This window comes from Melopsittacus undulatus, chromosome 1, assembly GCF_012275295.1.
Source record: "Melopsittacus undulatus isolate bMelUnd1 chromosome 1, bMelUnd1.mat.Z, whole genome shotgun sequence".
Taxonomy (NCBI): Eukaryota; Metazoa; Chordata; class Aves; order Psittaciformes; family Psittaculidae; genus Melopsittacus; species Melopsittacus undulatus.
In genome coordinates this window covers 130,261,020-130,283,735 of record NC_047527.1, presented here as the reverse complement: position 1 = coordinate 130,283,735, position 22,716 = coordinate 130,261,020, and the positions used below count along the sequence as shown (strand labels likewise).

The window sequence follows — 22,716 nt, the reverse complement described above, 5'->3', positions numbered from 1 at the left end:
CCGGAGTTTCTCACGGACAAAGGATTTGAGCCTGCATGGCACTATGGGTTAGCAGTAAGGTTATCTCTGGCTTTTGGTCCTGACTCACTATATGTTTTGTGAATTTTGGAGTAGCTACTGATTCAGGTAAACTCAGGATGAACAGCAGAAAGAAAAGGGTGGAGGAAGTGGGGAAAAAGGTTTATTTGCATATTGCCTTTAAAGTAATTTAGCAATACCCTGGCCATGCCACATTGCCATGCTCTCCCAAGGCATACACTGTCCCATCAGGAAACATCTGGTCTAATAAAAGCTGTTTGACATCATTGAGCCATGTCTTGGTTACGCAGACCAGATCATGGAGAGTGATGTTAGCCACTGATGTTGCAGGCAACAATTTAGCCCTCATCAACTAACTTTGTGATGCGTCTGGTATGCCTGTGTGCAAGTGTGAATCCATCTTTGCATATACACATGGTATTTTTATAAAACAACTAGTGCTGAATGTTTTGATGAAACACTGTCAGCATAGTTTGAATAACTTGTCAGAATACTATATAAAAAAAAAGAAAAAGTAGCTCTAATGTAGATTTTAAAGCAAATCTAATTTTGTACCTAAACAAAATCAGGAGACACTGCTTTGTTATTTACAGAATAAATAAACATGGTTCAACTCTCTTCAAAATCTTCAGGCTTGCATACATGAAAAATATTTGGAGTGGGAGCAGATGGAGTTGTAGGCTGTTATTTTTAGGAGTGACCTGTTTTGCGCTTCATTCTTTTTCCAGGGTTGTTCCTGGCTAACTTTCCCAGGAGTTTTTAACCTCTTGCTCTTGTTCTCTTACGTAACAGGAAACAGGCTGACAAGAATAAATAAAACACAGGGTATATAATAGTCATGCTTAGAAGAACGGTTGATTTAGTTAGCCCTGCCTTCGTTCCTCCAAAGTAGATACATTTAGAGATTCAGATGTGCCTCAGCTCGTCTCCAGTTGTTTTCCAGGAAGCAGTGATTTGTTTGTGTTCCGCAAGTGGCACCAAAGTACCGCAAATATGAGAAAACAGATGCATTTCTTTTAAGGTTGAAATCTGTGGCGGTGTCATGTCTTGGGACTGTGGATTTAAGTATCTCTTTGCTCTTTCTCCCACCCTTAAGGCAGGGGTTTTGTGCAAGCTCCAGGGAAGAGATAACATCGGACAGATTGAGCTGGTCCAGAAGCTGGCAAGAGAAAATGGCCAGTTTATGCAGGCGGATAGAAAACCACTGAAGAAGGCAGAACAAGTAAGACATTTCTTGTTTAGGTATTTGGTTTTTTTCTGGTAGGGAAAGGAGATTTAGGTTACTAAACTGAAATAGCATATCTGATGGTCAGAATCCAGGGCACATGTTAGTCATGGAGCTGTAGATGCTGTCCTCTGGCATTTATATTTCTCTGAAGTGTGTTCAGTTCAATAATTGTCGACACAGTTAAATTACTAAGTTGTCACTAACTGTCAGTTACTGTTATTAATGTCAGTACACATAGGAAATAGTGGTTGATTTCAGGATGCTTTCTACCAAGTTGTTTTTAGTGATTATGAAATACTTGGGGTTTAAGATGTATTTAAATAATGTATAAGTTATATGAGTGCTTCAAGTACTTTAAATTGTCTTAAAATTACTTTGCTGCTAGTATATTTGGATGCAAATATTGGCTGGCATGTTTCAGTGAGAGTTAAAAAGAATGGTGTGGATAGGCAATTCATCAGTTTCTTTTAAAAAAATGTTTTCAACCAGAAGTTACACTGAAGAAAGCAGCATTCTGTTTAATGTGTCTGAAAGTACTCATTCAGATGTTAATAACTGGATTGAAAATGCAGTAAAATTTCACAGTTCCGCTTATAGCACAATGTATTGTAATTTTGTTCTCCTAGTAAAGATGTCTATTCTGATTGCATATTCATCTAAAGATGCCCAGGATAATAAGTGCAAGAAACAACAAAAATCCCATGTAGTCCTCATATGTCTTGCTATTATGGATATGTAATTTATTCCATTTGCTGCTCACTGGACAGTAGAAAGAAAGCACATATTTTAGAAAAGATTTTTCAGCTCATCTGCAAACTTATTCCTACTGAAATAAGGTTGTGCGAAGGAAAAGAGAAAGATGAAATCTTACTTCAGAACTTCATACTGTTCTGTTTGGCAGCATTTAAGGTATAGTCTGGTGTAATTAAATATGTAATTATATCAGTAGGTGTACAGGAGGGAGGAAGGTAATTAGCTAGGCTCAGATACCTGAGATTGAATTGTTCCTCAGCTGATCCACTAGCCGTGGACATCTGGCAGAATTTCCATGTATCTTTAAACCGTATCTGCAAAGTGCAATTAAAAGTTTAGGTGCTTAAGTAAATAAGATTTTAAGCCAGGGAAGGTTTCTATTGTGTTTCAGGATTTGGAAGCAAGATTACAGGTGCTGTGGGCATAAGGGAGAATGGAATGTTGAGGCTGATACTCTGAAAATTCAGTGGATACTTTTGCTTCTTACTTCAGTCATTGCAAAGGGTGCTGTGGTGTCAGCTGCAGCTCTGTAGTCTGCACAGATTACACTACAATTCCAAAAATGGAAAGAAGTTCTCAGCTTTTCTTCTTTGAAAAGTATGGTACTTAGCAATTGCTGCTATTTAGGACATGAGTGACTTCAGTTTAGTGAGAGCTAGAGCAAGCTGTTCATATCCATACTGAGCAGTATTAACACAGCAATTACTGCTCTTGGGCAAGGATGTGCCTTTATGCTTAGGAGGTGACAGAAAAGAGAAATGTTGCCTGAGACTGCAGAAGACCATGTCATTCCTCATATGCCCCTTATTTCTGGGAGGGGAATATGTTACAGCTCGAGCTGGCAATTACAAATTATGGTTGCTTCCCTCCCTCTTCCACCCTGTTCTATAAGGTGGGGGTGACGTGGAATTTCCTGATGGTCCAGGCAGCCCATGCCCAGATGTAAGACAAACTTGCAGTCCTCAGGGTGTATTTGCTAAGCCCACAGTCAGTCTACTGATTTCATTAGGAATAGTCACCCAGAAGGCATTATGAAACATAGGGAAGGTCTGTCATAGGGTTCTGAGTTTAGCTGACTCAGGTAATTTACTTTCACTGGAAAAAAAATAGGCCTTACTGTGGTGGGGGTGGGTTGCATACATTCAGGAAGCTGTGAGCTTCCATCCCTTCCTCCCCTCCCTTCCTTCCTTGTGGTCTTAAGAGCTGCCCTGGTACATGTGCAGGTGGCAGGATCTGGCTGGCTGGGCAGAGTTCACTGCTCCAGGGAGCTGTTCCATGTCATCTCCAAGGAGAAAAGCAGCAGGCTGGGTTGTAGTAAGTACCACTCAAATGCAGGCTTTCAGACCTTCCCATCTCATCCTGCTGCTATGAAAGTGATGGCAGATTCATTGGCATCAACTTACTGCCCAGTCCCTTGTGCCTGCTGTAAATGTTAGAGGAATAGCATGTTCAGGGTGTAGTGTCCTTACAAAATTATGTGTATCATGTTCATCTTTCTTCTTAAAAAAAAAAATAAAGCATAGCTCACTCTTATATTACTTTCTTAGAAACAGAGAGTAATAAGCCCTTGATCTAGGCAGTAAAATGGAGCAGCTCTCTGTTCTCCACAGGACCCTCATTTCTCAGCAAGTATCTCTGCCCTAAAGCTTTCACCAGCTTTCCCTCCTGGGGCTCAAACTTTGCTTTCACGGTGGATCTGCCTTCCCCAAAGGAAATGGTGTTTGGTCAGTAAATGAGATGTCTGAACATCCTGCCAGGCTCCTCTCCCTACACTTGGAGAGCTGGTGAGCTGGGCTGGCCTCTTGGCAGCCCATCTCAAAGCAGAAATGCTGCTGGTTTGCAGAGCTGTGTTTGTCAGTCAGCCCAGGGTGGTGTTTCTGTTTGGGGCTAGGGAAATTGTAACCCACTTGGAAGTGAAGCTGCTCTTTCCAAGATGGCCAAGGGGGAATTTTTGCTGAAAGCAGAGTTCTAGTTTGTTCTCCTTTAGGAATACACAATTTCTCTCTGCATGTACTGTATCCCATGCACATAATGGGAATTGGAGTTGGGGCTCCCCTGATGCTATCCACTGTGTTTCTAAAGCAGATCTCTTCAGATTAGTATAACCTCATGTTTTCCAACATTAGCAGCAAACACAAGCATAGTATAATTGGGCTATATGTACAAGCATATTATGACAGAGACCTAGGCTGTGAGGAAGACTGGTGAGCCCTCCTATCATTCAAATAAAAAATCACCATCTTTGTCTGAGTTTGAGTACAGAACATAATGACTACCATAGGAAAGGTAGATGATATGGATGCCCAAGCCTGGTCTTCCAGAGGTTTTTGGGCAGATGACATACCTGGTGTTGGAGGTCTGTGGCCTGCAGTGGGCAGGTAAAGCATGGATTGGTTTGGGTTGCTGGTTTGGAAGGAGATGAAATGTAATTATTATTTCTCAGAAAAAAAACGGATAATCTAGAAGAGGGAAAATACGTGACAGCTGGGTGGTTCACTGGAGAAAAGTTCTGGAACTGTGGTGGGAGAGAGAAGGGACTGCTTCAGTTTGCATGTGTTCTGGAGGGTCTAAAATTAGGGTATCAAAGAATCACAGAATCCAAAGGGTTGGAAGGGACCTCGAAAGATCATCTAGTCCAACCCCCCTGCAAGAGATGGGTAACCTAGAGCACATCACACAGGAACTTGTCCAGGCGGGCCTTGAATATCTCCACAAACCCCCTGGGCAACCTGTTCCAGTGCTCTGTCACTCTCACAGTAAAGAAGTTCTTTCTGATGTTAACGTGGAACCTACTATACTCCAGTTTACACCCATTGCCCCTTGTCCTATCACTGGACATCACTGAAAAAAGCCTAGCCCCATCATCCTGACACCCACCCTTTACATATTTGTAAACACTGATGAGGTCACCCCTCAGTCTCCTCTTCTCCAAGCTAAAGAGACCCAGCTCCCTCAGCCTCCCCTCATAAGGGAGACATTCCACTCCCTTAATCATCTTTGTGGCTCTGCGCTGGACTCTTTCAAGCAATTCCCTGTCCATCTTGAACGGAGGGGCCCAGAACTGGACACAGTGTTCCAGATGCAGCCTCACCAAGGCAGAGGAGAGGGGGAGGAGAGCCCCTCTTGCCCTACTAACCACACCCTTTCTAATGCACCCTAGGATGCCATTGGCCTTCTTGGCCACAAGGGCACATTGCTGGCTCATGGTCATCCTCCTGTCCATCACGACCCCCAGGTCCCTTTCACTACTTTCCAGCAGGTCAACCCCCAACCTGTACTGATACATGGGGTTGTTCTTCCCCACATGCAAGACTCTACACTTGCTCTTGTTGAATTGCATCAAGTTTCTCCCCGATGAACTCTCCAGCCTGTCCAGGTCTCGCTGAATGGCAACACAGCCTTCTGGTGTGTCAGCCACTCCTCCCAGTTTAGTGTCATCGGTGAACTTGCTGAGGGTACACTTGGTTCCCTCATCCAGGTTGTTGATGAAAATACTAAACAGCACTGGTCCCAGCACCGACCCCTGAGGGACTCCACTAGTCACAGATCTCCAGCTAGATCCTGCCCCATTGACCACAACTCTCTGCCTTCTTCCTTCCAACCAGTTCTTGATCCACCTCACTACCTGATCATCAAGCCCACACTTTCTTAGCTTATCTATGAGGATGCTGTGGGAGACAGTATCAAATGCCTTACTGAAATCAAGAAAAACTGTATCTACCACTCTACCATCATCCCTCCACCTAGTTATTTCCTCATAGTATATATGATGATTTTGTACATGGCTACATATTTACTTAATACTTTTAGTACCCAAGTCAGAAAGTCCATACTGCTTTTGTTTCAGGTTTCTAGAATGTTATCATTCTTTTCAGTTTTATGGTCTGGATAAGAAAGGTGTCACCAAAAGTGCTGTAATTTATAAAGTTTTGTGTTCTGATTCTATGTGAGCTTCTTATTTGGTTTTGGTACTGCAAGCTTGCTGTGGTCAGGTTAGACTGGTATATTGGAATTGGCGTTCTGTGGCACTCTACCAATTTTTTTCTTTGGTGAATATAGTGTTTACAGAGTAATGTCTAACTTTAATGTTGCTCACAGACTTGTAGAGGAGCACAAAAACTAAGAGTGATTTTTTTCCCCAGTCCCACTTGCTAATGTGTTAGAATGAGGTTCTTAATTAAGGCACTGAACCTACCATATGTGTTAGGTTTCCTAAAACTTCAGTTTTGCTAATGGGTAGAAAGTAAATAGTAATAAATAAACTTCTAAATAGGCAGATAAGCTTCTTCTCTGTACTGTTGCATTCCTACAATTATATTCAATGTATTGATAAATAAATAAAATGAAATGGTTGTCTAAAATCCACAAAAATTATTTTAATATCAAATGTGGGTGACAGTAAAAATAACTGTGCAAGCTTACAGTTCTAATTTTATCATTACGTGCAAATCACACATATGCATAGGAAAATGTAAAACTGGATATTTGTATTTGTATGTTATTTAAATGTTTCATCCCCTTAAACCAATTTCTTTGACAGAAAATAGGTGAAAAATCTGTATTGAAATATTGTTATGAAATGAACCTGCTGAAAAGTTTGCTTACTGTTAGAATTACGTAACATGTAGAAAGCAACTTCTGCCTGTAGCCATTTGAAGTAATTTGTCATAGCTTTTTTTGCTGAAGCATGCATTTGAGATGCATTTGAGGCACACCTGCACTCAATTGCATTTTTTTAATTCTTTTTGAGCAACTACAGCTTAATTAAATTCAGCCTTTGTAATAGATGTGATAGTTTGTACAGTGTTTCCAGATATTATTTCAATGAAGCATTGCACTCATTAATTAAATCACATCTGTTTATAGTTTTATTGTCTTAGCAAACTTGCAAAAGTGCCTTTCACCTCAGCAACAGAGGGGAAATATTCTTTAGATTATATATAGTACCATTTCCATAGTCAAATCAACTGAATAAATTTCTATAAATTGACACTAATGTTCAAATAAAATTTAAGATTCTCTAATAAGTTCATTAGAGAGCAAGAGAATATGAATTTCCTTATTTAACTATACAAATAATATTCTAGGCTGGGGGTCTTCTGGTACTTCTGTGCACCAATGAGGAGGGAAATGTTTCCTAAATCCACCTTGTAATACCTTTAGAGTTTAATATATGTATTAGAGTTATGAACTGTTTAAAAGTATATAAGTACATATAGCTTGAATGTACTGATTCGGTGACTTAGCTAGTTAAAAATGAAAGAGATACAGCCATGGCAGGTATGTTTTCAGAGGACAACAGACACTGAAGAACAGTTCTGCTAATTTACTTTTGTAATCAGTGTTCTCATTAAGAAGACAGATGATTTGCTCATTGAAGCAGGTTAGTGGTGGGGCTGAAGTTGTTAAAAGGCTTACAAAAGAAGATTAACAGTTTAGAGCCTCGGGTCCTACAGATTACTCACAACAGAGGAATTTCTTCAGGAAGTTCCAGCCATAATTTATCAAGGTTATTTTAGGGTGCACCTACTTGTCCAGGTGGACACCTGCATGGAGACAAGAACTAACATCGGGACATATCCAGAGCTGCAGTTTTTGTTAGCTTGGCAAAACTGTGGCCTTGCACCGATGTACTATTGAATTCATGGTCAGTAATTAGAGCTCTGGTAAAATGCTGACATCAAATGTCTGAAATCTGTGCTTTTCTTAAGAAAATCTTCACTGCTTTTGTTGTATCTGCTCTGCCTGGGACAGATCTGTTGGATAGCTTGACGGCAGATTCACTGCTTTTGGCTTTTGGAGCCTATACTGCATCTCTTGCAGAATCAACATGAACCTAGCGACTATAATCAAGTGAACCTAAAGACTATAGCACACTAAAATTTTTTGCAGATACTTTTGTGGCTTGAATAGCTGTGAGGTGGAATAGATGTCTGAAGTCAGTGAAACAGAATGGATTTAGCACAACAGCACAGGAGTTTGCTGTTTCCCTTCGTACCTCTTAGATCCACCAGCATTAGCAGAGAGCTCTACCAGGATGAGGAGAGTTTGCAATTTTTGACTTAGTCTTCAACTACAAGTCAATAAAAAATTGAGTCTATCAATGAGTTTGTCAGTTTATAGCTTCATGTTGAGTAAGAGCAAGTAATTAAGAGGTAGGTACGTCAGAGGTAGAGAACCCGAAGTTCAAGTCTTTGGTCTGAATCAGGAGGAACAGGGACTTGAACATAGTTCTGTTGTGTTCTGGAGTGTCCTATTCCAGACAGCTGATCTTTCATCTGCTGGAATGAATGCATAGCCCCAGGTGGTCACCTGTTCTTCATAAACCAACTTCTTCTAAGAAAAAATGTCTTCTTCAGGTCCTAGGACTTTTTTTTTTTTCCTGTGCAGAACAGGCACAGGCATCTTTTTGAAATGGAAAACTTTGCCAGAGATAAGGATTCTCTTGCTCAGATGTAGGACTGCAATTATTTGGCTGCTAGAAAAAACTTTGTTCCAGTCTCTTGTAATGCGTTTGTTAAAATAATAAGAAAAGTATGTTTATTTACTATATACTTTTAAGAGGACTTACTATTCCTTTTGTTGAGTCTATTTAATGTGGCCAGAATTTTTGAGGTGTATGCTCTCTTGCCAGGAGTGCAAAAGAGCAGTGAAATTACATGATCTGTCTTTCTGTAAAAATAAAGCACTTGAGAGGAGTCATGCCTGTTCTCCTATGATTTGCTGTGATCATAGTATAGGAACATGTCAAGCGGGAAGCTCACTTGTTTCCTTTATGTTACATATTCCCATAATACTTCCTTTCCTCCAGATGTTCGGCCTAGTGTTTGAAAGAAAAGAAAGCCTAATTTTCCCCTCTTTGATTTATTCTGTAACACTAAACTACTTTGTATAGAAGGAAATTCCACATACACAATTTGCATGCTGGGCTTTCTTTAGTGTGGAACAGTGACTCATTCTTGTATGGGACAATACTTTAGCTACTGGGCTAAAAGGGGTAAAAAGGGCACATGGTATTTAGCAAGCCAAAAACTGTGAGCCAGAACACTGAATTTTTATTTTTGACTCCATCAGTTATTTAATAAGTAACCTTCAAATTATGTCACTTCCCTGCATCTTTGTCTACCCAGGTATAAAATGGGGTCTTAAATATGTAGAACATTGAAGGGTGCTATAAAACTGCAGTGGTTAATGAATGTTGATAAATTGCTTTGAGATCCATGAGAGGTGATTTGGAGATCCCAGAAAGCTGGAAGTGGGCTGGACTTTGAACTGCTGGGGGCAAAGGGGTTATTTTATAAAAGCCAGAGCATAGCTGAGGCCAGACAGTCACTGCACAGCCTCTGGGTCCTTGGGAATCACTTTCATGGCTGTGTCATTGACATCATCTCTGCCCCAGCTGCTTATCCTCAGCCCTGGGCTGCTCTGAGAAGAGACACGGAATAATTCAGCTAAAAAATGAAATAAATACACATTAATTGTGGGATTGTTTTCCAATTGGATCAGTTTCTTTTCTGGTATAGGGATATAGATATGGGGTGAGAATGAGACATGGTGTCAGAGATTCTTGTTGACAAAAGCTATTTAACCAAATCCAGAAACTGAACTGGGTCAAATTAAATGTCCATGCAATGTTTTGGTTGGCATAATTTTAATCTGGACTCTGTACTTCACCAGGTGGCTTCATGAGGCTTACATGCACAAAAAAGGGGGTGAATGATGAGTGGAGGTCATCATCCAGGAGCAGAGAGAGGACAGGAGTGATGTTTTTCATAGGCAGTGGGACTACACAGTTCTTAGTAGCACCAAAACTGGAAACATGGTTCCTTGATTCTGTCTTCTGCTCCATTTATCAATTTGAAAAAGCAGAAAAACTCTCTGAACGCTGTAATCTGCAGGTTGTTCCCGTCCTCTACTTCTTTATTTCTCTACAGATTCTGGACCACTTACCTGCTTATGTTTCTAAACTGTCCAAAGACTTACATAGAATTGATCTATCATTTTCTTCCTTTAAAGAAGTAGAAATTTTAATGGTTTACATTTACTGTCTGACCCTCTCTTTGTGTGACCAGTACATTGGATGACATTCTGAATGTTCTTTTCTCAATTTTCTGATTTATGACATCAATAAACTCCTAGTTATGCTGATAAAACTGTGACAGTATCCTGCCATCTGCTTCCACAGAGTTACTTCTACACTTGTCCTGGGAACTCTGAATAAGTTTTGGATCTCTCTGTCGAGTTAGGGGACTTATTATCTAAATTCAGCAAGATTAAAAAGAAAAGTTGATAATGCTTTGAATATGTGCCATGCAAACTTAAGTCAGAATTTCCAAGCAATTTCTGAAATTCAAGAAAAGTAATTTTGTTCTTCACCTTTCAATGATGCAGATCTTATAAGTAATACATTGTTTTACTAGACTTTTCTCTTGGAATTGAAACCAATCAAGGTTATCTGGCTTTAGGTTATAGCATGGACCTGGGTAAGAATAAACAGTCAAGATAACTGGAAAACCTTGCTGATGAACCAGAGGCTGATGGGTGTCCACCACATCATCCTCTTTGGAAGCTGTCTAAGATTTGGTAGCCTGCCCAGAGATCAGTCATGTAAAAAAGATTCGGTGCTTTGATTCTTCTTTTTTTAAGTTTAGGAAAAATCTTCAGTTTCATTGAAGTGGAGATTTGGGTTGATAATGCAGCAGATATGTGGCTAGTGTCATTAAACAGGTGAAAAAGTTTCTACAAGTCAAGGTTTACTCCTGTTTGAAGTAGAAACTGTACCAAAAGAGCAAATTGTGTAGTACAATCTGCACTCTGTGCTAGGGTCAGTGTGGTTCCAGTGGCAGGATGCTCTGGAGTCAGTGATTTCAGTGCTGCAGGGCTGGCAGCACAGCCCTCCCCAACTGCCAGGGCACCTAGCTTTCTGCAAACGTCTGACAGTCTGGGTCAGGATCTCTGACGTAAATGCACTTCTTCCTGCAGGCAGGCTCTGGAGACCACCTGGAGCATGTTGGTGTGGAATCTCAGACTTTTCTGTGCACTCAGCTGCCTCCCCTGTGTCAGAGTCAGGCTATATGTACTGGGGGCTTTCTGGAAAAAGGGGAGCTGTAAAGTGTTTATCTACCTCCTGCTGAAGCCTCCTCCACAGCAAGAAAGTAAGGACAACTTGACCTTCTATATTTCTGTAGGCTTATGTTTCCCCAGGATTCATTTATTTTAATGATCCCTAAAAACCCCAGAGCTTGTCTGTTTGCTATGGCCATTTTGTCACTCACTCTACCTGCATTTTAAAGCTTAATTCAGCACCTGCTGATGTTAATAAGTATATTTTGGTGAAAGCAGGGTATAGCCCTTAGGGTCTAAAGATTTCATCACACTGTAGACTTGCAAGGTGGTGGCATTTTGCACTATGTGCTTGACCTGTGGAGAATCCTGATTTGATAGCAGTTAATACACCACTTGGATTCATTTTTCTTGGCTGTATGTGGCAGCTCAAAGAGCAAAGGAATGAAAACCCAGTGGTATTTTTGCTATCTTCTCTAAATCAAAGCAGGTATTCTCCTCTCCTTTCTTGTTTAGGGTTCCTACCGCTGTGTGCAGCACCTCCTGTATTCTAATTCACAGCACCTGAAAATGAGATCTCAAGTGCATATGCACTATAACTATTAACTATCCAGTGCGAAGTTTTAATTAGATGTTTCATGTGGAAACATGAAACATGTTTCATGTGGAAAACATGAAACAGGGTTGGAAATTAGCAATGACTTTGTGGCCTTCCTCAAATACATTTTCTGATACCATGTGGCAGGCAGTTCCCAGCTTTTTTTGTCACTGACTCCAATGTGCACATCCAAGCAGGGAAGGCTCTGACATGTGGGAGCAGCCGCAGTTGATGGTTGCAGGAAAAAGTACTTCAGCCTCATTTGGTGACTTAGAAATTAATAGAATGACCTAACTCAGGAACAACATGAATAGCATCTGGTATTTCCTATAACATCTTACTGAAGATTAAATCTTGGATGGATTTCCAAGCTCTGAACAAGGGTAAGCCCTGAACAGGGGGTGACACAACTACACAGCCCTGTTTGATCAAGGGAAAGACATACAGCTCACATCCCTTTGTTGGCTGCTCTGCATCAGTTCTGTCCCCTACCAGCCTGGCTGTCACTGCTGTCTCACCTGGAGTAACTGGACTGAGAGCACCATCTCCTAATTCATTTCCATTTTCTCTGGGATGTGAGGGGAGTAGACCTGTACATGCTTTATTAGAAGCAACATTTCAACTTAGCCCAGTGCTGGGAGGAGCAAAGGAGAATTTGTTCTTTCAGTAGAGTAGGAGACAAGCACAGAATGCAAATACCACCTTTTAGATTCAGTTGCAATATCACAGTGTCTCTTTCCTTTTTATAGGCACTAGTATTTGTTCAATGAATACAATATCAGTTTAGGCCATTTCATAAAATATTTTTGACATTGCAAGTAGGGAATTATCCACCACAGGAACTTTAAAAACATATATGTGGATACAAATGCAACTGTTAAATTGATTTATTGTTTGCAGTTTATGCTGTTTGGCAATATTTAGTAGATTGATAGAGGAAATTGATGTGGTCAGCATCAGAGAGGAAGATGCTAATCTGAGCTGGCTGCAGTGAAGAGGCCAGAGGTTCATTTCTCACATGTAAAACCTGTTTGTTCAGGCTTTGAACTAAAATCCAGATACATTCAGGCCTGGGTTTCCTTGTGTGGATGGTAGATAGCTGGAAAGTATGCTGACAGTCCAGCTTTGTCTTGTCATGTGTGAAACCTGAATCTTTTCAGTGGAATCAACACATTGATTCAGTCTGTCTAAATTATCTGTCAGTCTGTACACTACCTATAGCAAGCTAATCAATGGGCTATGCCGCAGAACGGACTCAGTCAGAGACCAATATGATCAGACAAAAAGCCATTTATTGCAAAGCATTAACTCCTTATATACTATTGCTTACACACACCTACAGCAATATGGCATATCATGATTGGATACTTGTCTTGAAGACCCTTAGTGACTAACATATAATTGGTTAAACACAGGTGTGAGAACTTGACCTCGAACACTTGCCAACAGTCCACAGTTCTCATAACTCAGTGAATCCCACCTTCTTCTTATCTTGCTTGCTTAGGCTTCCTCGGGCCTCCCACGGCCTTGCTGTATCCCTTGGAGTTATTCAGAGCTCATGTACCAAATATTCATTCTCCTGTGAGAACACTCTCTCCACAGGGCTATATTGATCTCTTTTTTGTTTCATAGATTTGATGAGCTTGTGTAAAAGAAGCATGTGGCTTCTAAACAAAACCTCTTTTGCATTAAGTTCTTTACTTCTATTCCCATAAAGGCAAAAGTAGTAAATTAAGCTTGTGTGGAAGATTGTCCTACCTGCTATATTACTAGCATTGAAAGACTTTCCAGAGAAGTTTGAGCAGTTCCCAGTGCCCCACTGGGGACCTATCAAATCCTGCACATTGCAGGTAATGGCATCTGATCACCAAGGGTATGGCAGAATCCCCCGCAACCAAGGAACTTGGGGTGCTCCTTCTTTAGAAGGAGCTCCTATGTGTGCGAGTGCTGTGCATATTTATTTATTAAGCAGTCTGAAAACCTTGCTAAAGCCAAGTTAATTTCTTATGGGGACTACTTATGAAACCTTTTTTCACATTCTAGAAATAACCACCCATTTACATAGTTTTGGTAACATAAAAAAGTTAATTTCTCCTGGTGACCCATTTGTTCTGGCACTTCTCTCATCCTCTTCAGATTGCAACGGGTTTTTGTCTAGGAGTTTCTGAAAAGTTTTGACCTCCTTTTCAGTTATTCAGATCAAAACCTGAACCTCAGGTACTGGATTTGAGACTTGTACAAACTTCTGTGTCCCTACGTTGGGCACATCAGGGCTGTGAATGTCAGTGAATTTCTACTGCTCACAGAAAAAAATATAGATCCAGGCTGTCTCTTCATTGGCTTATCTTGCAGATAACTCTTTGTAGGCACATTTTACCACAGATGCCTCCCTGGAGAAGAAGGGGGATGGTGGAGTCAGGGTGTCAGATGGGGACTCAGGAGTTCCCTGTCCTGTGCAGGCTTTCTCTGAGATGTTGGTGAATGACCAAACCTCTCTGTCTCAGATCATCATTGGTACATTAAGTGCTGCTTCCCTACTTTCAGGAGCATTGTGAACAGAGGCTCTCGGGATGCTCTTCCTCACTGTTGTGGTGTTTGAGTAGTTAGGATTCACTGGCTGGATGATGGATGCCATAGCTAAGTTGAAGCAACTTCCCTTTCAAAGTCTGAAAAGATTGCTTCAGGTGACGGATTTTTAGTAGGGAATCCCAATATCAGGTACTTTCTTAAACGTTACCCATTTTATTTATTTATTTATCTATTTATTTATTTAAAGAGGGCTAGCTATAGCCTTCATTTCAGGAGACCCCTAAAAATGGTTTCATTTTAGACATCTTCTTCTAGGAACATACTAAGGAACTGAAGGAGCATACTGCAATTTTACAACAGAGTTGTGGGTATCTGTCCTAATTTGTGGGGGATCTCAGCCATCCATATAAGGGAGTTGCTCTGTTCATTCACTGGGTGGCCAACTGCTCCCTATGATTTGTCTGTTCTCATTCTCCCACCTTCAGCTGTCACACAGATGCACTACATATAAGTAGTGCAAAACTTAGCTTTGTACTATTTAGGGAAAAAGATTACAATTCCACTATACCTTTTTCCTTCTCAGCTGCTGTAGCAATGCACATAAATTCTGTCTAATATTTACTAGTTAATCAATTGACACATACTGTTTTCATTGCAGTGACATGTAAATAATAAATATTTGTATTAGACAAAAGCTATACAATAAATTGTGTATAACTGCTGTTTTAAAATGGCATTAGTTTTTAATTCGTATGATGTTCAATATGCATTAAGGATCCCCTAAGAATAGAAACAATAAAAAAATCAGCAGTTTACTCATTTAATTATGATATAAATTCATGTCTTACCTCCTGCAAGAAGAAATAAAGGTTTAGCATTCCAGCAGAAATATCAAGATGCTGTGAAAATTGCTTGACCATTATAATGTGAAAATTAACTATAAAATCATAGTATTTTGCAATTTTACTTGTAATTCATTAATGCTGCAGTTCCAGTGCTCTCATGCATGGAAAAGATCTGCATCAAATGGTTGGGTACCCAGCCAGCTTGAAAAAGATCCTGCTGATGAAGATCTAATAATATTTCCCATTCTGGGGATTCTTCATTTGAGCAATTTTGCTAATGCAGCACAACATGTAATATCAGTATGCCAATATCACTTTTGCTTTCATAACAATTTATTCCAATCCTTTTTACCTTTTTTTCCCCTTCTGATTTGCCATGCACTTATCAAATGCTTACTACAGCAAAACTTCTTTCCTACCTCAGACAATCTGTTTAATGAACTTTATCTGTACTGCATTAAGGGCAAGGAGGTAGCAGCTAGGTCTAAATAGGCTAGGGCTTTTACGAAAATGAAAAGCCCCATAGAGTTGCTTCATCATGGGAAATCACTGCCAAATGTTGTGTGAGCTCTTTCTTTCCTGATACACACAAGGTAGAGAAGCATTTTCATTTTTAGCATCTTGACATTCAGCTTCTTCTATTGCTTTAACACTTTTTAGAATATGAATTTTTTCCATTAAAATGGAGTTACACATTTGCTTATATTGAAACAGCAACTGAGATAATATAGAAATATAGATAATTAGAGGCTTAGATCATGCTGTACAGAAACATGCTAATAAGATCAAATTAAAAACTGCATTTTATTTTTAGCATCATCTAATGTTTAATAAGCTAAAGCTGAAAATCTGATGAATTTACAATGATTTTATGATTTGATATTCAGAAAGAATATGTCCTAAATACCAAATGAATTAGTTATTGTGGATTACCATTGCTGCATTTTTTATTTTGACTTTAGAAACTATGTTTACACATTGCTAACCTTGAAACACAGTAATTTGAAGAATTACTTCAGTCATCAAGGAGCAACAGTCTGAAGTTTATGGAGGTTGGTGGGAATTGCCTCTAATTGCCTGAAAGCTCTGGTGATGACACTTTATCATTATCCTAAAAATGTCCTTCTGTGCCAGTGAAGTCTCGTATAGCTAAAGGGAAAGATGACTGCGGAAGGGGATTTAAGTAATGTGAGGAGGATGGAGATGCCTGAGAAGCTGCTAATCAAACCCTTTTGTTGCTGTGCAAACATACTCCTGTGTCTTCACAAAATATCCTTTGGCACATCACTGTTTGGTAGGTCAGGTGAGTAGTATGTGTAAGGGTTATACTTCTTATGTCAAGTAAATGCTCATGAGCCTAAGGTCTCGTCCCCCTCTTTACTGGTTGTTAACAGGTAGCCACTGCGCCAATACAGATTAAAGGTGCTTTGCACAGGGAGAGTTTCCTCTGGAACAGGTAGCCATGTAAGGCAAAGATGACAGGGTTTCTTTGTCTTTACTGAGTGGGTAGTTGCACTGTAAACTGCACATTCTTAACTTATACTGGAAAAAATCCTAGCAGAGATCTTTGAGAACATGAAATTGTCATCACTTGCTTTTTAAGGGAGCAAAGGAAAATGTAAGCAACTTCTGCTTAGAAACACCTGAAAGTATCATTAATTTAATTAAAAATCTAACATAAGCCTAGTGTTTCAGATGCCTAGGATTTTAAAGACTTTATCTTCCCCCTGCCCCGCCACCTTTCCACCCCAGTCAAATCACTGTGCTCTCTCCTTGCAGTCTCCTAATCCTCCAATGCCTGTGTTAAAATTCAACATATCCATAAGGCACACGTCCTCCTGACCTAGTGCTGTAGTTATGATGATGCATAAAATAAATCATTACAATTACTGAGGCAGTCTTGAGCACTTAGTAACTCAGGCAATTGCTTCTTGAAGCATGACTAAACTGAAGGAAGGATCATTAGTTATTTCCCTGGAGTACTTGGGTATTGTAACTCTCTCCCCAGGGTTCTGTCAGGGAGTTAAGACCTGGTCATTTGTTCACACTTCTCATTTTATCTTTCTTTTACTCAAATGCTCTGTGACAGCTGATGAATTCCAGATTGTGTCTCTTCAAACACAGAATATCCTTACCTGTCAAAGTTCAGCTCAAATAGCAAATGATCAACCAGGTGGGAAGGAAGAGCCCAGCAATGACAAAAGAAACAGATTTAAGAAGTCATTACTGGAAAGACTTATGAGATAAAATAACTTTCTGAGACATATGACTCAAAAATGTATTTCCTGAATAAGGAGGAGGAAGTTGGTTAGATGAGATCCCAAAGTTCTACACAAAAAGAGTATCAACCTGTAGAAAGGTATGTAACATGTAGAAAGCTATGGAAGTCAGGCAGGAGTTGAAGCCAGAAATGGGGTCTGGGTCAGAAATAGAGATCAGGATCAGAGACACATGAGGGTTTTGATATCTATTGGGTGACATCATAGGTTTTTGGAGTGTTTGAGTAGTCTGTACTATGCTGTCTGATGGTAATGGGATGTGGTGTGAGGAAGAGAATGGGATCAGGAGATTATAGGTGTCACTGGGCATTTTCATCTGCAGGTGAAGCCCTTGCTGGCTGAAGAAACCACTGTGATACAGCATGATACCAGAAGCTGGCAAGTGGTTTCACAGTATGACTATTTCTCTCTCCCTCTAGATAACATCACTCAGGTTGCTCAGGAGATGAAGGAGGAGATATTTTGAGGGAGGAGAAAGGGAGTGATCCAAGGGAGATTAATGCGGGAATCTGGTGTCAATGCTGCTCCTAAGGGTGAATTAAAAGGATAGGGAAGGAGCCTCGTGTGGGCATGATAGTGGCTGAAAAAGAAGAGCTAGAAAAATGCCACAGGGAAGTACAGTCGAAGCCTAGCGACTTGTGGATATTTAATGCTTTATGAATGGGACTGGTAGTAGATCAGTATGATTTGAGGGGATTGTTCTGGAGAGAGTTATATTGTTAAGAGTAGAGAGGAGGCCCTCTTAGGGAGAGGTTGTATATTAGCTGATGATAATATCAGAGCCCAGCAAGACATGCAGCAGCCTGGTTCAGGGCTGATTCAAGGATAGATCAGATATCTGTGTTTTGGGGGTGGCAGCAGCCATCAGAAGGGTGGGGAAGATGGCTGAAGGCAGTAAAAGCTCCAGCTGCCCCACTGCAATGTGCTACTGTACATGTGGCAGCTCTTCATACTGTCAGGAAGACTTTTTATTCTACTGCTGTTGTGAACAGTCTTCTGATCCCAGGGTAGAAAGTGAGTTTGAGAGCTACACTGTCATTTATAAGGTTTCACAGTCCTGACTGAGGTGAATCCTAGCAAAACATTGAGTATTTGATCTTTTCAGTATTTCTTCTTACTCTAATGATCGATCACCCCATGCAAAAATAACATATTGGATTGCTTCTAACAAGTTTTTTAGAATAGACAGTGAAATCTGGACTATGTCACACTCCTGTGCATGTTCCTCCACAAAGGAGGAACAAAATTCTGTGCAGAGGAAGCCACGCAAGCACACAGATGCCTTTATTCGAAATGCCCTGCATCTCATTGCGGAAATCATGTGATTTAACAGTTGCCATGGTAACAACGCATTTTATCATTCCATAACTTGAATAAATGTTGAAATTGCCTTTAGTGTAACTAACTTACCTCCTTCCTGAAGCTGGGCATGCTTGTATTATCTGAAGAAAGCAGAGAGGAATCTCTCAGTATTCATACTGAAATAAATTTTTTAAACATGTAGCTAGTCAAGAAGCAGGTAAATGATTCCATCTGAAATAAAATAAAATACGTGATTACTTAAAATCACAAAATGAAAGAAATATAAAAAGTTACTTCATAATGTGGTGACTGGCACTGTATAACTGTAATTTTTATTGTGTGTGACACTTCGGTTTTCTTCAGTACATGAAAATTTGTTTACATTTATCATTTTACAGTGTCCTTATGTAGGCATGCAAGAAAGCACTTCTTTTCCTTGTTGTAATATTGCAATAAAATTTCTTTATTTCTTGTGTTAATTTGTTCCTGTGCATGCAACATTAGAAAATATCATTTTCTTCATTGACATCAGTGAGCATTTTATCCTACACAGCAGACTATTAGGCAGAAGGAGTGAGTTTTATTTTTCTTTCTAACCCCTTTTATTTTCATTCTGGCAGCGTTATTGCATGCTCTATGCATTCGTGTCTACTTAGGATACATTATCAAGTCTTCTAGTGATTAGTGGCTTATCTGGTTTTGAGTGATTTAGGTGCGTGAATTAATTAGCAAGAAAAGAGCCATTAGGAAGCATTAGTAAAAAGGCTGGTCATTTCAGGCTATTTTGGAGGGAATTAAAATCATCATTCAAACCCAAGAAAATTGTAGTTGTAGTGATTTATGCTTTTCTCTAAAGAAAAATCAGTGCATTATATCTAACTTAGTTGAAAACAACCACCAAACCACGGGATATAAACTCTACTTTGTCATGTGTACTCTTGGTCTAGAAGTTAGATAAATTTGTTTTATTTTAAATGTGAACTTTGGATTTTTTTTTTTCTCCTTTACTCAGTGCTTTTTCACACTTGTTTGAAGAATTGGTTTAAATGTCAGTACATTTGAGAGAATTTGATTCTGGAGTTCCTAAGTTTGGGCTTTATATAGTATTCTTTGGTTTAGAGTTCATCTTAAACCTTTTGGGAGGCCTGAACCACCTCCTGCCTTTGCTGAGTAGTCTCTCATGAAAAATCAGGTGCATTCTTCTGTGAGCATAATGCATCCACTAAAAGATACATGCCTTACAGTGATAAATGTGATGAACAGCACCTCAGTTTAATAGACAAGTTTTAGTCTAGTTGGATTTATGGCTTGTAATGTGGATAGTGTATATATTTAATTTTATTTTATTTTTATTAGAGTAATAAAATTGGCAGCATTCCGAGGTGTTATGGACATAAGGCAAGAGACAAAGGTTTCTTTGGTACACACTATGTGGCTAAGCCAGGTTTCTTAAATATTTTACTTCACACCAGGTATAAACTGGAATGAAAGGCGAAGTAAGGGATCAGCAGTCTTGTCTGTTTGACTTAGAAGTTGTATGTGTCCAGCACTAGTAATTAGACCAATATAAGGCTGAAAGTGTTGTATATTTACTGCCATCTCTCCTCCATTCCTTCAGGAGACTTTAGTTGTTGCTACTGCCATATAATGGTTGTAAGGCTTTGGTAAATGTGTCCTTACCATGGTGAATATTAGTCTACATTAATAAATTATATCCACTAATATTAGTGAGCTACCTTCTGCAGCTTTTTTTCTTGTGTGAATGCTGTATGGGGGCTGCCATAAAAGCCAAATTCCATCCCTGTTTAACATTAATCAAGTTGTTACCTAGTTCTCCTTGTATCCCAGTAATTTCTAGAATTTCCTCTTTCTGATGTTAAGATTATTCTCAAGTATAAGTTCTGTATATCCAGTCAAACATCTTCAATTTTTCTTTTCCTGAGGCATATGGTAATAGTAGTATCTGTTATCAGTCATGGGCTATCTAGGTTAAGTGTGCAGTCCTCCTTGAATCCTTGGCATTCCTCTTTTCGTGGCTCAGGCATAAGTCCTGCAGTTCTTATATAATTTTCTTCATACTTTTCACTGCAGCTAAAGCTTGGTCTGCTTCCACTGACATCACTGGAAAACAATGTTTGGTGGCTGAAGTGATTTAACTGTTGCTTCATCTATCTGTCCTGTCCTATCCTGCTTTTCTACAAATGCACATGCTCTAGGCCTGCAATTCTTCCATATCCCCGTATTTTTTAAGTGCTGCGCTGCCAGCTGTGAGAGAATGATAACAGTATTAATACCATCCTCACTTCTTTTGTCTCTCTCTCCACACTTCACCCTCTCTTTCTTTTTCACCTCCTCTTTTGTACAGTTACAGAGAGAAGTTCTCCTAAGCCGTCCTTGCCAAGGTGGGAGCTCTCTGTCAGGCTGTCAATCTTACCTCCTAATAACTATGAAGAGTGTGTGCTCCAAGAAGGGAAAAACTGAAATTCATAGCCTTCAGTTGTCTTAAAAAGACATTTTTCATTATCTGACAGAGTTGCAGAGTGTTAAGGTTATGTTATCATTATATCAGTGGTTGTGACACCAGTAATGATTTTTTTTCATGTTATTTTAGATGTGCCCTTTGCTGTGTGTTAGACCTGTCACTTCTTTTCATTAAAGCCCTATCCATAAAAGTGCTCTCAACTTAAATGGTGATATTTGGATGTAAGTGGGGGCCAATCAGGGGCATGGGCAATTTGGTCTTGATATAGAGCATTTCGTGATACTAAACTTCTATGAAGTGCCACATGAGGCTCCTCTTTTCCTGCTCCTTTTGCCTTTCTTGAACTACACAGATTTTTTCCTATTTTTTATGTGACCTGTGCAATGAAACCCCAGCCTCATTTGCAATTGGATCACCACTTGGAAGTGTTGCATGACTGAGCTTTTTCTTTTTGCCCTAGGACTTAATCACAGCCTTTTGCTCACATAAAGACTCTTTAGCAGTGCCCTATTCCCATGAGCAGTTTCTTTTTTCTTAGTAATAGGGAAAGCAGAAATAATCCTACTCTCAGCAGTTTGGGGATTACAGGCAGAAATTGAGTTCCTTGATATATGACTGTGTAGGGATATTGATCTTTTCCTTGAAGCTTGTTGTCTGTCATCTCTTACCAGCACTGTCCTTTTGACTCCTCTACAAGGATAAGTTATTATTAACGTTGTCTTTGTTGCAGATACTCGGTATGTAGATGACAGCCCCAACAATTTTTCTAAAAGGACTTGTTCTGTCCATTATCAGATGTGGTATTCGGAATTGGCTTCAGCAACAAAGGATTTTGATTTATTTTTTTCCCATGATGTGGCTCATGCTCATTTTACCACTGTTTGCAATGCTGACAAATTCAGAGGAGATTGGTTTGAGCCAAATGTCGGCCCTTTGTTTTGCATCTACAAGACAGATAGCTCAGCATGAGACCACTGGGAAGTTTTGATGTGATCCCTGAGTGCCCTTTGGTGGCAGATGTGGTGGTTGAATCATTTAAAGCATTTTATGGTTTTATAGACTGGTCAGAAGTCACTGAGAGTCAAAACAACATCACTGCATAAGGCATTTTAATATCCTTAGTGTATTTCTGTTTCTCACAGTATACTGTGAATTAGCACATGCTTATGAAAGTAGATTGACTGAAGAGAGAAACAGAGATAGAATAAGTGGAAAAAGTTCATCAGATGAGAAAAATAATAAATGTAATATGTATATGCTATGAGCTGTATTTTATAGTGAAATAAAATAATACAGTCTTATGTAAGAATTTTTTGATTCTTAAGAATTGCCACATGAAAAGCTGCTGTTGATGTTCCTGCAGTCCTGTAAAGTAATTTTCCCCTGAAATTTGGGAAAAGCAATGGTCATGCAACTGACTGCAAAATAGGAAACCCCATTGAAAATATTTTGTGCTGTGATATTTTAAATACAGGTGGAATCGTAGATATTTTTATTTTATCTTTCTAGAATAAAGAGAGAGTAACCACTGCAGAAAAGAAGACCAGTCTCCTTATATAGCTGGGTTAAGCCATGCTGGTGACTTTGAAATGCTTTTC

General features: G+C 39.6%; 1 protein-coding gene across 2 annotated transcripts in view; it reads left to right on the top strand.

Annotated features, from left to right (window-relative positions):
• Positions 1-926: 926 nt before the first annotated feature.
• RAPGEF5 (Rap guanine nucleotide exchange factor 5) overlaps positions 927-22,716 on the top strand; it is a 95,688-nt gene continuing 73,898 nt past the window's right edge. For both annotated transcript variants that reach the window (XM_034065544.1, XM_031052521.2), the window contains exon 1: positions 927-1,261. In XM_034065544.1, coding sequence (XP_033921435.1) covers positions 1,082-1,261 — 180 coding nt within the window. In that variant the 5' untranslated portion in view covers positions 927-1,081. The remainder of the gene's footprint in view (positions 1,262-22,716) is intronic.